Raw genomic sequence first — 16,954 nt, 5'->3', positions numbered from 1 at the left:
TTTCGGATTATGAAAAGAGAGGAATAAACCCTGATTGTTTTAGACGAAACACTTTACGCCCGGCAACGGGGTAGTTGAAAAATTATAATCTAATTGATAATCGAATCGTCATTGAATAGGTTCAGTTCTTAATTGTTGCTCAGCTGAATTAAACAAATCGCACATGCAGAGTAGTTTAATCGCATCGTCAGCAAGAATGCAATTATTAACCGTAAGTTATCATAGTAAGTAAAATGTCGGTCCAATGATGAGCAACGTAATTCAACAGATCAAAGGGTTTGAATTATATTGTGGAGATCGCAAATATCTTCTATAGGCCACTAATTTGGGGTTGAAATTCTAGTTCGATAGAATCTAGTGGTGATTTTGCGCCCGATAGGTATGCAACCACATTTGCACTAAACCATTCGTGATGCCAATTAAGGCGTACGTGTTTATTTAATATTTTTCAATCTTTGAGTTGATATCAATTCGTAATTTATATCAGATGATACAATTTGATGGATCTTAATAAATACGAAAAGTGATTTTTACGAGCAATGTTACAGATATGTTCCAAAAATTATTGTATTGGTAAAGCAACGATGTTTTGCCTGCGAATAGACAACCGCGCTTGCAGTTAGGCAGTACTTGATGGTGACTAAGGGGCACGTTGCCATTTTTTTGTGACTGATTATTCGAACGTAGATTTACCCGAAAACCCTCTATACTTTCAATCTCTGCACAAATGTAGTTTGCGAACAAGTTTATTTTACTTGAATGAGAATATATGGCAAACTTGAGAAATTTCCTTGTCTTGTCAAACCTTCTGCCGATAATGTACCGATGTACAATTTCTGCCATACGAGGCTTTCTTCGCTCGGTAAGTAGAGATTGTAGAATTTCTAAACCGCATCGAATAAAGGAGATTAAAATAGATCGCCAGCCAACTTCTATACGGTATTTCGTACGTTTCATCTCGAAGCACGCGAATCATGGGTAGTCAAAAATACGTCATCCTCACTGATAAATAGTCACTATTGTGAGCTTCTCATTGCCGGGCCGTTCACTCGTGTTTAACTGTACTTGGCGAAAGATCTGACCTGAAATAACAACCAGTCATTAAAATGCGTGTATGTGACGATCAAGGGGTGCAGATTATCATCAAATGATCATATTAATGAGAGATGACCAATAACGGGGCAAGAATTATACAATCTTCATGCAGATGCAATCACAGGAATCATGATTTATTATTCATTTGTAATTTATTTAATTTTATTCATTAACTATACATGTATCTATTCATCGCAGAACCAAACGCAATTCATTTGAATTTGTATAATAGCTTATATCCGTATAACATAACGCGGGCACAAGGTCGGATCGTATTGTATGTGCTACGACAGTTGTATAAAAAAATTTTGTCAAGCACTTTAAATAGTTCGATTTATAACAAATCAAAGTTAAGCAGAGCTTTTACAGAAACCAATACGAGAGTTACTGATAAAACTATACTATTTATCTAGTACATTTTCTATTAAAAACTGTTCTTATTTCTAAGATATTTGATATTTGAGATTTGCCTATTGATATATGAGAATTTGCTCATTGCCACTAGTTGCTTAAAGTGCTGAGTCTGAAATTATTTTCAATTCGTCATTCAGTTCATCTTCTCTCATTGTGAGTTAAAATATTAACATTATTATGACTCCAACCGGTTCATACTTGTTCAATTGATATCGGCGGTATGCAGGTGTACAGAAAAATTGAATATGAGAAAAAAGTTTCAGTATTATTCATGATATGAGCGACGATCTTCCGTTGGATTCGAAATAGAATGAGATAAGATCATGTGAATCGTGTGACATCTGTATTTGCATAGAAAAGTACTTACCTGTAACATGGATTATCATCTTTGATTCCATAATGGAACAAATGCCGTCAGCTGATGCAAGTTTCCTTTTACCTAGATATTAGCAGACCGTTACGTAATGCAAGAGACGGTCAGTTATTATAAAGGCCTGCCTTCACTGAGAGCCAATGAAAACACCAGCATGACATTGCAAAACTTACGACACTTTGCTCCAAGCATTCGAACGGACTAGGAGTAGTTCTCATACGGCCAGTTATTGAACACCGTTCAGGACTGTCAAGCGTTTTAACAGTCCTAACTCCTTTATTTATTTTTTAGTTAAATTATTTATTGTTCATTTAATAAAAAAAAAAACAAAAAAAAATTTCCTCATCTTTCCAAAGCAGTCGTTCCCAGAGATAACAACTTGTATCAAGGCTGAAATATCTCTAGTTTCTTCGGTAGTTATGGGAGTTGGTCCCGTAAGTGAAATTATACAGTAAACTTATTTTAAGTGATGTGCATCGGTGACGAAGAAACTTTTTCACAAAGAACTCATTACGGAGGCACCATGATTTCAGTGACAATCTAATCTATATCATTAAACAAAAGTTTATCAGTTATACATCTCAATGTTTTGTCAACTCATCTTTACCACATCCCAAAGTCATTGCCTTATCGGAAGTTTGTATATTCAAAAAGCACGTGATCGATAATAACCGTTGTATACACATTGTCAGTAATTGATATGAAAATAAGAGTATAAACTGAACATTTACTTTGACGTTAGCAACGAAAATGACTACTTTAAATATTTGTTAAAGGCAGTTATAAATTAATGCTAGAATTGGTATAGGCAAAAAAATATCAACAATCCATTATATCGTACATACTATCAGCTGTGCATGCTAAATTAATTCAACTATCCCTAATTGAAATTTGCCGTTTCATATATAAAGTGATAAGCCGCTGCGGAGTGAGTTGCTGATAATTAATCGTGTGAATGATTATAAGTAAAATTTTACACCAATTATCTGTAGATTACAAGACGATGTCTATTACAGTTGTTCATGCGCGGAATTAATTTTTAAACATCATCACGTGACTCGCAAGTAGTGACCACTCTGTTCGTAATTCCTGAATAATGAAAATTTTTCTAAACTACGCATTCGCTTTCATTATTTGCTGATCAATCACCGTGACTTGCAGCGCATCGTTTCCGGCATGTAAGTCTTTGCATAACTACCGTAAGCGAAATTTATACCATTATTTCAAATGTCGTGCGGCCAGAACGTAAAAATATGATAATTAAATCAATTGAAAAATTCGCTGACAAAAGATCAACGTCATCAACCGCGGTGTTATCAGTTCATTCCAGTCGAACTTTTAAAACATCACGAAACGCGATGAATAACTAAGATCCGAAACTTAGGTATGGATCTGCCTTAAAATTCGGATTCCGTTACTCAAGGTATAAAAACTACTTCTACGCAAGGAAAGATTTATTGGTGCTGCATGAGGTCAGATAGATATTTAATCATCCGGTCGAGTACCTCAGAAATTTTTGCACTTCGAAAACAAAGAAAAAAAAAAGTAGAGTGAATAGGAATTAATCTTTTCGTTTAATTTCAGCGGGTTCGTCTTTTCCAAGTGACTTTTTATCTGACAAAGACCGTGAAAGGTAATTCCTCAGCATGTTATACACTATCATCGATCCGTTGCCCAAAGCGTTTCACGAATGATTTTGAAAAACATCCTTAACATTGATCCGAAATTCCAATTTAACTTAACGCTCTAATCTATATTTTGATTTCACTTTCAGGTCCAATCGAAAGCATGCACTGCCCATTTCTATCGAACCTTTCGAGCAACTACGTTCGAAATTACGGCTCTTCCCTGGTGTCAAATTACCGACAACACTGCCCAGTTATGTCCCGAATGTTTATCTCATTATCGGTGAAGCCCCGGCTCCAGGAAGAACCGGTCACGGAAAAAGACCACTGCCCATATTCTCCGTCTCTCAATGTGCGCCAAAAAAATGGTGCCGTTGCTGAGTCGGTCACGGTCAAAGACAAAGTCTCAAGGTCTCCTCTGCCCAAATTAGAACCGTCAGAATTTCCGTACGAAGAATTCTTTCACAAGCAAATAATGCAGAAGAAACTTGATCACTCTTACCGTATATTCAAAAAGGTGAATCGATCAGTGACGGAGTTTCCATCAGCGATGGAATACTCCTGGGGTGAGAAACCGATAACGGTTTGGTGCTCCAACGACTACTTGGGTATGTCACGTCACCCGGAAGTCCTGCGGTCGGTGAACGAGGCGCTTAAGAAGTTCGGGGCTGGTGCAGGCGGGACGCGAAACATATCCGGTAATTCGGTCGGCCATGAATTGCTCGAGGCGCGTTTGTCCCGTCTGCACGAAAAGGAGGCCGGTCTGCTCTTCACTTCCTGTTACGTAGCGAACGACTCGACCTTGTTCACGCTCGCCAAGACGATGCCACGTTGCGAGATATTCTCGGACGCCGGTAACCACGCCTCAATGATCCAGGGCATCAGGAACAGCGCCGTTCCAAAGCACATATTCAAGCACAACGACCCCAAGGATCTTGACTCGCTGCTTTCCAGGGTGGACAAAACCATCCCTAAGATAGTCGCTTTCGAAACGGTCCACTCCATGACCGGGGACATTTGTCCCCTGGAAGAGTTGTGCGATGTAGCCCATCATCACGGGGCCATGACCTTCGTCGACGAGGTTCACGCGGTTGGATTGTACGGGAATAAGGGTGGCGGTGTCGGGGAACGCGACGGCGTCTTGGACAAGATGGACGTGATTTCCGGAACGTTGGGAAAGGCGTTTGGTAACATGGGCGGTTACATCGTAGGCAGGAAGACCATGGTCGACTTTGTCAGGAGCTACGCGGCTGGTTTCATTTTCACCACTTCGTTACCACCCACCGTTTTGTACGGCGCGTTAACAGCCGTTGATATATTGGCTTCGGACGAGGGTAGAAGGTTGAGAAAATCTCAACAGGAGAACGTTGCCTACTTGAAATCAGCCCTGACCAATGCTCGGCTTCCGGTTGAACGATCGCCGTCGCATATTATACCGATAAAGGTAAGGTTGACTCGAATCTAATGTTGCCAGATTTGATTTTCTTCGACTTATATATCGCGTATCGATGTCGAGAAATTTTCTTCCTGTTTCAGATCGGTGATCCGGAAATGTCAGCTCGATTAGCAGACACTTTACTGAGGGAAAAGGGGCATTACGTTCAGGCAATTAATTATCCAACGGTCGCTAAGGGCGAGGAAAAACTGCGACTGGCACCAACGCCGTTCCACACGAAATTTATGATGAACAATCTCGTTCGCGATATTGTCGACGTTTGGAGGGACTTAGGATTGCCCAGAGTGACTTCTGTTCAATGACGGTTATACGAAGTTTGGTATTGAAATACGAAATAACTAGTACTACATTTTTAACGCATGCGCATGTAGATCTGAATTTAAATTGTAGAGAAATGGAAAATCAACGCAGAGGAGAAAAAAGTGAAGGAGAAAGAATTCCTGACAAGTGTAGGTAAAAATGTATCGTGAAACGGACAAATATCATCACGTTTGACCTTAATTCGCAAACGGCACGAAATAATCCGTACTGTATGCGATGAGCGAAAAACAGTCCTAAATATATTGTAACCACTGTGAAAATGTGTAAGTGACAAATAATGGACAGTTGGTTAGTTGCACTTTTGATGATAATCGTTAGTATTATACAATATAATAAATGGAACGATACCAAAATGTAGTGCAAGAAGTTTGTTGGTCCAATCTACTGATGAACTTCTGGTAAGAGCATCACTAAATAAACTATTGTAATATGTTACTTTCGACACTTGATGATCGCTACAAAAATACAGAATTCCTCCGCGCTACATAGAAAACCATCGAAACGTGATCACATATAAGCGTAAGCAATTCCACAGTTTATTTCCTCTTCTCCGCTTACATTGGCTGCAAATTTCACTCGTCCAAACTCTGGAGACCGTGTCATATTGCTCCACTGAGATACTGGCGGTATTCTTCGGCGTAAAAAATTGATAAGAGTGACCGTTCCACTTTTTCTCCAGAGAAGAAGAACCCAATTCTTTTTCGCCGAGTGATAATGGAATGTTCATTACGATTATCATCTGCTGACATTTGGAAAAGTTTCGCTCAACCTCGTCAAACCTAATTTATAAAATGCAAACGTATTATTAACCGGTACTATACAGTTCTCAAATATTCTTTGAATTGGCGCCATAAGCAGTTTACAAGATTTTGCCACCTTACTACTACTGGACCCGACAATTTTACCATCGGTCTTTCCCTCGAGCAGGTAATCGCTAGTCAAGACTGATACTAAATCTTGGACTTTGTAGCCCATGATGGCTGCAGACTGCTGGCAGTATGAAATTAGAGCTCGAGGCAATGAACCGAAAATTGAGAAGTATTTAGCGTAATTGATCTCTGGAAATTGAAAGATATACTGCCCTACTAATACAAATAATTCCAGCCCCTGTATCGAGTGTTTTCTATTTTTACTACAAGATGCACTTCCAGTATTTATTAACCCTTGAAAAATTCCAATTGTATCGATAATAATCAGATTCTACAGATTTATAAAGATCACGCTACCATCAGATGTCACTGTCAATCGTGTGGTTGAGTCACAATTGGCCAACTTTGACTTTCTTACATTTTTGGAAGACTCCAATTCTCGGATTATTCGTTTGTACACTTTTGTTGGCGCATTGAATATAGAACAATTGTAGGACAACAATGTCCGATAGATTTTCGCATTTTCTCTATCATATTAAAAAAATTTACGATCCAAATATTGCAAATATCTTAGTCAAGTCCCAAAAAGGAGTTCATTCAAACTGTCAAAGTATGTCACCTCAGTTTCAAACGCCCCATAGTTAAGGTCATCGATGATCAAACAATGGATGAAAGTTAAAGCAAGGAGGATAAAACTAAGATCCATTATATAATCTGTTCGACCGTTCCTCGATTTTCAAAAAGACTCGAGTATTGCAAATATACCAGTAAAAATGAGCATGGTCTTCGGTTTCCTCGGTCAAGGCATTTGACTTACCTATCGCAGCAAACAACCGCATTAAAGGCTGTAAACTGAGGAGCTCAATTTTCAAGGATTGAGAATCACCCAGTGCTTCGGCGGTATCTAGCGACTCTTATCTAATAATCGGAGTCCATCCATCACGCATTGAGATATATCGGAGAGAGTAAAACGGGGTCCGGCGGATCCGTCGTTTCCGAAGCATCGCGGAGCATGCAGATGAAGAAAGTACACAGAGACTGAGACCGGCGACTTTCGGGGTCTGGGAACTCAGAGGTGAGGGGGTGGTGGTGGAGGATAAGGGAGTCTCTGCCTCCGGGAAGAGGTAGCGGCTAATTCGAAAGATGAATGCGTTCACTTATCTGTGAATGAACAGGAGCAGATCGCGCGGGCGGGATGCGCGCGCCTTGAAAATCAATGTACACTTGCCCACGCCCTGTGCCGTGAGGGTCCATACCGTGTTCCGTGCGAGTCGGCGGGGCTCAGTTATACCGGCTACCCGAACTGCCGAGTGCGAGAGAAGTAGGTGGCAAGAGGCAGGATACTCGAGGGTATCGCGGCGTGGGGTGTGCGACTCGCGTTCGAAAGCCAAAAGGCCAACTGCAGGCCGAAGTTCAACACCGGGAAATGCACACCGTTAACCTAAGCCCCCATCGGCTGGTCCATCGGTGATGCAGAAGTCCGAGGATAGTGGACGGATGTCAACGCGTGAGTAATTCGCTCATTCAGCTTTCAAATTTTCGCATCGGCTCTTTGTTTCGTAGAGAGTTTCACGGTGTGTTCGACGAGTTTCTTATTTTTTTTTGTTTTTTTATTCGCAACCCTTGGCGCTTTCGTTCGTTTTCTTTCATCTTTCGTTTTTTCAGTCCCAGCTTCGCTCTGACCCCTAGCTCAATCATAATTCGGTCCGATTGCAAAAGGTCCTTTGGTTCAACTGAACGAGTTGTAAATGTTGAATGCGCACCCCGTATAGGCGGTAATACTTTTTCAGATGGTCGGTTCGATATTCGGGATTTAAATTTCTTTTACATTGAGTATCGGGGATTGAATTTCTTAGGGGAACAAAGGGTTTCTCTGGGGCTCCAAATTCTCACCCGGGCACATCGCGACTGCGTTATAATTTGTAACTAATTGGTCGTGTCGCAAACTTGATAGTTGGACTTTGATGCACAAAATACATTTCAGATTTTTAACCTCAGTGATTAGGGAGATATAAAACGAGATCTACGTCTCGTTAGATTTGAGGTGAATTTAGGCGTACAATCGTTCGTAAAATTCGATTGTTATTTTGCGAAGAGTGTGGGTACGTACCTGGGATAAACCGGGAAAGTCCACTGTGCAAAGCGATTGCGCTACACCCAAAAGCTCCTTAAACATACCCATACCTACCTTTCTGTCGGGTCGCATTTCCTTCGTATTTTTATCACGATTATTGTCGTACATAAGCCGACGCGTAAACAAGTCAGCTGGCAATTGTATCCTCGATGCCAAATAACTATTCGCCAAACCATTGACAGACAGGGATGACGAGTTACCGCCCTCACCTTATACTGGCGCAAGTAATAATCATGCTGGTAATACCGTAAACCATAGAAGGATGTGCAGTGGTCTTTAACGTAGACTTTGAAGTAACATTTCCTAAACCAACTTGCTTGGCATTGAAAAATGATATACATATTGCATTTTCCGTTAACCCTTGAACATGTCAGCGATAACAGCTGTCTCAATAGCGTATTACCGTGAGTGAAAAATTAAAAAAAGGGATCCGTTTCACGGAGGAAAAGAATGACGAATGGGATAATTGATTTCTCAATCAAAGATTTGAGTGCACGGTTGAAAGTTAAAAAAAACTTTGGCTTCTGCAAACAGATCGCGACCACATTACGGAATTGTGAGAGATGATGAATTACCGAAGATAAATCAAAGCGCAAAGTGATAACAAAATTGCTTATAACAGCGTAATATTGAGGGCGAATGATATAATTGACGATTATGGAAAACTGATAGGAAGTTTTGTGCGACTGCGGATAACAGCGCCGTAAGTTATTGAAAGTGAAAAAACGAATTTTTAGTCAAATCCTGTTACATTTGCTAACTGGCAATTATTATTCGGGCGAGGCGAGCTCCGGCCACGAAACGTTTTAATCGAGAGTGTCGCTGGCGTTGCGCGCGCGTTCCTTTGCCTTCGCCCCTGTCATACCTACACTCGCATACCTTCGCTGCAAGCGCACGACCCGCCCGGCTTCGAGCGGACTGCAAGTTTCCGCTAATGCCGAGGTATCGTTCCGGAGAAACCGGAACCGTGTTGAAGACGTGGTTTCCACCCCGAAGCGCGTATTTTGCCACGTCTCGTCACACGGGTCAGCAAAAAAAAGAAAAATTATCATTTTTTTCATACTTTATATTAAAATGAATAAACTTTGATTCTATACATCGAATAATAACAAATATCTTCATTTGTTACTTATAAAGGTTGTTTTTTTTTCTACTCCCTCTCTTACGTAGATAAATAAGTCTCGTAGTTTTTGATTCGTGGTATAAGCAGCAGGTTACAGGTCACTGAAATAAAAAGCAAACTTTATTTAATAAAACTATTTTTTCGCCTATTAGTTACGTGGAAGATATCAAAATTTGATACCTAGAATCCAGACTCAAGATTTGCTTTGACCGGTATTGCAGACGTCTATTTGGTTAATTAAATCGGAGTATCGCTGCTGGTGCAAGGGGTGAAAAATGTGTAAGCAAGATTAGAAAGTAGGAAAGTCACAATATCCAATTTTAAAAAAACATGCACTCATCATTATGTCTTACGCTATGTTTTGTGATATTTCTACAGTTCTACCACCACTATATCGTTGCAGAATTTACTTCAGGGTGTGATGAGCAATTTTGAAAATGTGAACTATCTTTCCCCCTCGGGTGAAACGCATTTCCTGACTGGAGCATTGTCACCGAGTCGTTATGCGAGGCAGATTAGATGAAGGCGAGGAGAAAAGATCAAGAAAAAAAATTCTAGTCTTGGTTACTATAATACAGTTCTTGACTGTACATTTCAATTTTTTTACCACCAACGGAAAATATCGGTCCGAGTATAACACAAAATAAAAATTGGTTTTGTGGCTGTAACCAAAAGAACCTAGTAAGCGTTACTATTATTTTTTATTATATTCATACGTACTGTATCTTCTTTTAACTGTTGTGACAATTCGATATTTGTGCAACAGTGAATTGATTTTGGGACCTTGTTTAGCTGAAAAAATATAGTAAACTAAACTACAATGGTTCAATGTCGCAATTACCAGAAGTTTTGGTATTGGCACTGAAATGATCAAATGATCTCAGTGTACGGTGTTGGCGATCAAACTGTGGTCGTAGAGAACTTGTACAGCAAGACCAACGATTGTTCCGAGCGCCATTGGTCGTGTCATCAACCAGGAATAAAACGGAATACGAAATTGGAGTATTTTCACGGTTTCCAAGAACGTGAAACGTGTCGTTTTCCAGGTTCCAATGCGGTTATCAGAGCCTGCACATTAACCGGGGGATCACCGTCTCGACAGCGAAATAGCTGGAGCGCGACGCCGCTCGTTGCCATGGATCCGCAAGGAGGGAGAAACGCGTGCCATTTGACAGGAACCGATTGTGATAGCTCGACATGTCCCTCAGGAACGGGGATCCACCGTCGCTGAGTAAGCCAACACCGTGCGCAAATTAATTATTGTCATACTAGCCGGAGCTCCTTGAAAATAAGCTGTGAATATTCCGAGTTGACATTCGCAACCAAGTCGAAAAGCTTCGTCGTATTCCACAGCCTTAATTTTGTGCGCCCACGCACTTAGTGCCGTTTACCCTGTTCATTCCAGATTTCCTCCTATTGATCTTGCTCGTATCTGGAATTGGCATGGGATGTAGTTGACGATATTTCGAGTGCAGGGAAGCGAGCGGTCGCGGAGAGGAGAAACGTACGTTCCGACGACATGAACGTAACAACAACGGAGAGCCTCCACCGTCACAGCAACGAGAGCCTTAATTCGACGTTCGAGACCGCATTGGAGGGTGTCGATCCCAACGTTGGATTAACGACGCGCTACACCATCTTCGAGATTGTCCTCATCACCATAGTCGCCGTGTGCCTCAGTCTGGCCACCGTGATCGGCAATAGCATGGTCATGATATCGTTCAAGATAGATAAACGGCTTCAGACGATATCGAACTACTTTCTCTTCAGCCTGGCCGTCGCCGATCTGGCAATCGGTCTCATATCCATGCCCCTTTTCACAGTCTCCACCCTCCTCGGTTACTGGCCCCTGGGACCCCATATTTGCGACACATGGCTCGCACTAGACTACCTGGCGAGCAACGCTTCGGTTCTCAACCTCCTCATCATCAGCTTTGACAGGTACTTCTCGGTGACCAGGCCCCTCACGTACAGAGCAAAACGAACCACCTTCAGAGCTGGTATAATGATCGGTGAGTCGATCGACTCGATGTCAATTTTTCATCGGAGTTACCAACGAATGTATAACAGCAGCATCGGAATGGCCTGGTTCATATTACTTCACATATATTTTCAGCTTGCGCTTGGGGAATATCCATACTGCTTTGGCCACCGTGGATTTACGCTTGGCCCTATATCGAGGGCGAACGTACAGTACCCGACAATGCCTGCTACATACAGTTCATCGAAACGAATCACTACATTACTTTTGGCACGGCAATCGCAGCGTTTTATGTACCTGTTAGCGTAATGTGTTTCCTTTATTGGAGAATATGGAGGGAAACTGAAAAGCGTAAAAAGGATTTGCCAAATTTGCAAGCCGGAAAGAAGGACGCTAGCAAACGCAGCAACTCGAGGTACATGCATAGGTATACCGTGATCATATCATTACTATACGTTGTACGTTACATGTTATATGTGCTCATGTAGAAGTGGACCCAGATAACAACATTTTTTCAGGTCTGATCACTGCTGCTACACTTTTTTTATACTATCTACGCTAGTGTAGGGATGGCAACAACCGATTGATGCAATTCTACTCCACACCTTACGCTATTGTAGGGAGTGTAGAAAAATGTAGCAGCAAGGTAAAGACCTTAAACATTGAATACATACGTACGAAGTGTACCACTTGGGAATGGTTGCTCAACATCATGCATGCGTCGACAGTACGTGAAGTTTAATGTAAGCCCATTACTATTTCATACGCATGTTGAAAAAGAGATGTGAAAATGATCGATTGCTTGAACATGTTGCATGTCAGAGGCTGTATAGACTCGGGGAAACGTTATCTGGGTGCGAATCGAATCGAATCAACGAACGAGGCTGTCGTCAATAGTCACTGCACGTGTAGTGAAGTTTATAACTCGTGGATGGAAGATCTTTTCACTGCTCCCTCAGCTTTTATATATCCATTCTCTCTGTACTTGAGTAGAGTGTTATAACGTCTCATCCGCGGGTATCCACACCGTTTTACAATAAAAAGTTTCGAGTATACAGGCAGTGAAAAAATCATAAATTCCGTCGTCACGGTCTCTATAAGGTGAAAAGAAATACATATATTCAAATGTTTTCCCCTTGTTTGTCCCGCGCGTTTAGCGACGAGGCTTTGGACTTGGACGAATGGAAACGGCAACGAAGCGAGTCCAACGTCGGGGCCGACGAAATCAATACAACGTACATTACGTCGTCTTGTATCGATGGTCGCTACTCCGAATATAAAATCGTAAGTGTGTACTTACCGCAGTTCGGTACAGCTGCTGCTGTTCACTCTATAATAAAATTCCGGCCTCCGGTCTGCAACTGAAGGGTTTTAATAAACGTGTAACGAATAACAGAAACATCGGCCGTTCTCTTGGATCTGGCTCAAGTCTTGGTGCATCGCGTGGTGGCACAGCGGACGTGAAGACGACGACGACGATGACGAAGTTGGGGGTCCGGAAAGCAGCAGGACGGGACATGGCTGGGAAGAAACCCTGACCCCTATATCGGCGGAGACGCCTCTTCCGAGCAACATGTCGCGATGCCCTTCCCTGAGCGTCATTCAATCCACCGGAATATCAATCGGTCGCAATAATTCCCCGGCCTGCACGATATGTCCGAGCTACGGTGGGGTAACGGAAAAAGGTCGGCTCACCACGAAGAGTACTTCGAATGATTCGGTAGGTAAAATTTCGTAACACTGTGCAGTAATTACCGAGCTTTTACGTCACTCCGTGTTCAAGGTTGCGTAGGTCAACATTGCCAATTTACTGAAAAAGTTTATCGATTGTTTCAATTTCTGAACCGTATCTTGAACATCCCAAAAAAAAACTTACTTTCACAAGCAAGTAACAACTGCACGTCGCTACGATTTGAAGAATTTTCGAATCATCCCACTTTGGAAATCGTTGCATTCTAGACGCGTGAACGTTGTACAGGGTGAGTCGTATGAAATAAAAAAATTGGGTGTGGCTTCTGATGGTCCAGCCACGCCCTCACGGCGTAATTTATTAACACTTGGCATAGAGGCAACAACCTTTCTATCAGGGGATGTAGTTTTGTTCGTTTGTAAGCTTCAACTGCATCCAGTACAAGATAGGGAATTATGGAGTTTCGCGTTAGCGATAGAAATGGAAAGGAAGACATAAATTATACCGGAAACGGCAGGAGATAGAATGTAAAGCTTTTATCTTCAGATACTAGCTGACCTGCAGCGGGTCTTTAGGCAATTCTGTGGCCTGACTCCCCGCAAGGAGACAATGAGTGCTGCTAAGTGACTACCGTGATATCGGAAACTACTATCTCCTCTAATCGCGTGACTCTTGTGTCCGTGGTTTTCAAGTGGGAGATACACAGGGAGAGGCCGAATTTTCTATTGGCCTATGGGCGTGGCCTTGCCCCAACAAGACCACACCCAAACCTTTTATTTCAGGTGTCTTTCCCTACGTTCGTAGTGTCGTTTGAGTAGTAGCGTTTGTTGCTTTCCAATGCTATGTAATCGCGGACGCCAATTTCTATTTCACGGTGAACGCAAATATTAAACCATGCATTTGGAGTCCATTGTTCCAGTCCTGAAAATTTCAAATCCATGTGGAGGAATAAACGGTTCATTTTGGTTTTGATTTCCATCGTTAGCATACATTCAGTTATGATATATTTCTGGGTGTAAAAAAATTTGAAATAACATTTCAGGTGTACACGATACTGATAAGACTACCTACCGCAGATGGAAACGGCCAAGCCTATGGTAGCGATGTTCCTAGCATTAAAATGTACTCAGATGACATGGTGGGTCTACGGATAAATCACGCGGTGGAGAACTTCGATGAAAACTACAAGTACTCGCTGCGTGGTCACGGTGAATGTCACGGTTTCACAGGACCCGCAGCACCGGCGCTGAGGCGGCCTTCGCACATATCGGAAATGAGGACGCCACCGTTGAACGACAAGATAGTACCGAAGCAGGTAACGGGGGGTGGCGGTAGTGGCGGCAGTGGTGGTGGTGGTGGTGGTAGTGGTAGTGGTGTTGGTGGTAGGGGTTTGCTCAACAAGACGCCGAATAAGAAGAAGAAGAAGCCGCAGGAGAAGAAGGCGGACACAAAGGCGGCCAAAACGCTTTCGGCGATTCTACTTGCGTTTATAATAACCTGGACACCGTACAATATACTTGTATTGTTGAAACCGTTGACCGCGTGCGTTGGCTGCATTCCTCAAGAATTGTGGGACTTTTTCTATTATCTTTGTTACATTAATAGTACGATTAATCCTGTGTGTTACGCGTTGTGCAACGCGTCGTTTCGTAGAACGTACGTAAGAATACTCACATGTAAATGGCATAGTAGGGACAGAACGGCGGTGAACCGAGGATATTATAATTGAATGATTAATTATCGACGTGTGATGATAACACGCGAGTTACGTAAAACGAGTAATCAATTGTCGAGTATAGTAGTCGTTGTGCAGTTTGATAGTTATATTACCATTACAACCACCGTTGGAACGTCGCCCGATTATCGTCCGCGTGAATAACCAATACATATGTATGTGTAATATATATATATATATATATATATATATATATATATATATATATATATATACAAACACATCTTCGCGCACATAAAATACATATGTAGTACAGGTATATCTCATGTATACATATATACCGACGAAACGGTTGGCACTTTGCAACGGGTAATAAGATAATCTCGTCGAAACGTACAAGTATAATACGATTAAAAAAATAAAATAAAAATAAAATGGCGCGGGCGCGGGCGCTGCTATACGAGCTATAGAATCGAACGAGTATATTTATAATAATAAATAACGAATGTTTTATCGAAATATTATTGTGAGAAGGTGAAGAAAAAAATAGAAAATTGCGAAAAAAAAAGAAAAAAACTAAAACGACTATACACAAGAAAAAAAAAAAAAAATACTCGTCGTCGTGTGGGATGACGAGGATATAAATAAATGATGAGTAAAAAAAAACACAGATAAATAAATAAAGAGATAAACAAAACAAAATCAATGAATAACTAAATAAAATCGAATGCTTCCGTACCGAATGACATTCTAATAAACGTGCCAAATAAAGCTTTAAATTAGAGGTTCAAAAGTTAAGGGAGTCGTAAGAGCGAGCGCACACACGTTATATTATACATGTAACGAGACATTTTTTAAAATCTAGAATAGACATATTATCATATAATGTACTCAATCTATGTTTATATACGTGTTTTATAATAATAGGATATTGTAAATGAAAACAAAACGTTTTTTACTCTACTGTAATTAAACGAGTTGAAGATAATAAAAATATTCAATAAGTCTCGTAACACGATCATTCAATGGTCAATAATTATTCGTTCGCACTTCAGTTCGCGTAATCAATTCAAATCCACCTCGAGCTTCTGTCGATTAATCGAACGCTGTATGGTCGAGATTTGAAAAAGTGTCACTTTCTGTCCGGACTTACTAAAAACTTGTTGAATCCCGGAATGGCCACCTTGATCTACCTTCGATTACCGACCATCGGGATAAGGTACCAGCCAGGAATACGGTAAGACGGATCAGTGATTTTTGAAAAAATAAGGCAATAATGATATTTCAAAATTTATTTTGCCGTACCATTAATACCGCGCGTTTGTCGTAGAGATCTTTTTAATCGCTGATTTTAAGCTCTGTATCAGAAATCGTGATCACCTATTTATCCCTTTTTCAACTGCGATCTTGAAAGCAGGTGATTCTCCTTCACGCAGTCACTATCAATTTGTTTAACCTTATTTGGTTTTGCTCATCGAATTATGTTTAAGCCTAGCATAGGTGATTGCAGTTAATTGGCGATCGATAACGTTTCCAGTGTCGGTAGGTTTTCTAGATCGGTAACCGGCAGACGGTAAGAGATTACCTGCCAGCAAGTGCTGCCGCGTCTGGTTAACTCGAGAGCTAAATTCAAAGAATGGACCAATTTTAGCAAACGCCTCTTACCCTCTTACGTATGCTCCGATTTCCTAGCTGTCACATCACCGCGCTTTCGGTTTATTATTTTGATTCTCCGCTCTTGGAGTAGCCGCGCAAGTCTGAAAATAAGTTACGTCATTAAAAAAGTGCCGTGTTGATCAAGTGTGGTTACAGCCATGGATAGTCGGCGATTCGCATGAAATTGCGAAAACAATTAAGCTCATACGGTTACCATGCCTAGCTTTCGGGATAGATTCAAAAATACGTTTTTTAATAGTCCCGCGTGTGACTGTCATCGGGCACGGTAATTTCATCCCTCAATTAATCCTTTTCATGCTTTCGTTTGAAGGACCGATCGGGCGAGCTTTCTAAATAAAAACTGCCTTCGAGGGGGAATCCCCCGCCCTGCCTCGCCCCACGAACCCGTTTCTTTCCGTAGGACGGGAACGCTGCAGCTAAGAAAGCCAAAGGCACGAGGAGGTGTACGTTACACCGCGAACCCGCGCATGCTACGTATTATAATTGTATGTACTATAAATAATAGAACAAGTTTCGATGGT

At 41.4% G+C, this 16,954-nt stretch overlaps 2 protein-coding genes across 8 annotated transcripts; both read left to right on the top strand.

The window, feature by feature from the left end:
- Positions 1-1,893: 1,893 nt before the first annotated feature.
- Positions 1,894-5,719, top strand: LOC107217155 (5-aminolevulinate synthase, erythroid-specific, mitochondrial). Of its 5 annotated transcripts, none has more exons than XM_046740854.1 (4): positions 1,894-1,932; positions 3,467-3,515; positions 3,657-4,951; positions 5,044-5,719. In XM_046740854.1, exons 1-4 carry the CDS (start codon positions 1,909-1,911, stop codon positions 5,263-5,265), a joined length of 1,590 nt encoding a protein of 529 aa, XP_046596810.1. In that variant the 5' UTR covers positions 1,894-1,908; the 3' UTR covers positions 5,266-5,719. The 5 variants fall into 5 exon arrangements, with proteins under 5 accessions (XP_046596810.1, XP_046596811.1, XP_015510024.2 ...); XM_046740855.1 differs by lacking the exon at positions 1,894-1,932 and adding an exon at positions 2,111-2,316; XM_015654540.2 differs by lacking the exon at positions 1,894-1,932 and adding an exon at positions 2,192-3,060.
- Positions 5,720-7,358: 1,639 nt separating this feature from the next.
- On the top strand, positions 7,359-15,405 carry LOC107217140 (muscarinic acetylcholine receptor DM1). 3 transcript variants are annotated; one of them, XM_046740851.1, is made up of 7 exons: positions 7,359-7,660; positions 10,457-10,641; positions 10,886-11,422; positions 11,527-11,818; positions 12,549-12,675; positions 12,788-13,111; positions 14,124-15,405. In XM_046740851.1, exons 2-7 carry the CDS (start codon positions 10,608-10,610, stop codon positions 14,808-14,810), a joined length of 2,001 nt encoding a protein of 666 aa, XP_046596807.1. In that variant the 5' UTR covers positions 7,359-7,660; positions 10,457-10,607; the 3' UTR covers positions 14,811-15,405. The 3 variants fall into 3 exon arrangements, with proteins under 3 accessions (XP_046596807.1, XP_046596808.1, XP_046596809.1); XM_046740852.1 differs by having other exon boundaries at positions 7,360-7,660; positions 11,527-11,806; XM_046740853.1 differs by having other exon boundaries at positions 7,362-7,660; positions 10,816-11,422.
- The last annotated feature ends 1,549 nt before the right edge of the window (positions 15,406-16,954 follow it).

This window comes from Neodiprion lecontei, chromosome 5 (genome assembly GCF_021901455.1).
Source record: "Neodiprion lecontei isolate iyNeoLeco1 chromosome 5, iyNeoLeco1.1, whole genome shotgun sequence".
In the NCBI taxonomy this organism is placed as follows: Eukaryota; Metazoa; Arthropoda; class Insecta; order Hymenoptera; family Diprionidae; genus Neodiprion; species Neodiprion lecontei.
The sequence above is the reverse complement of the archived record's forward strand: the minus strand, read 5'-3'. Positions and strand labels throughout refer to the sequence as shown.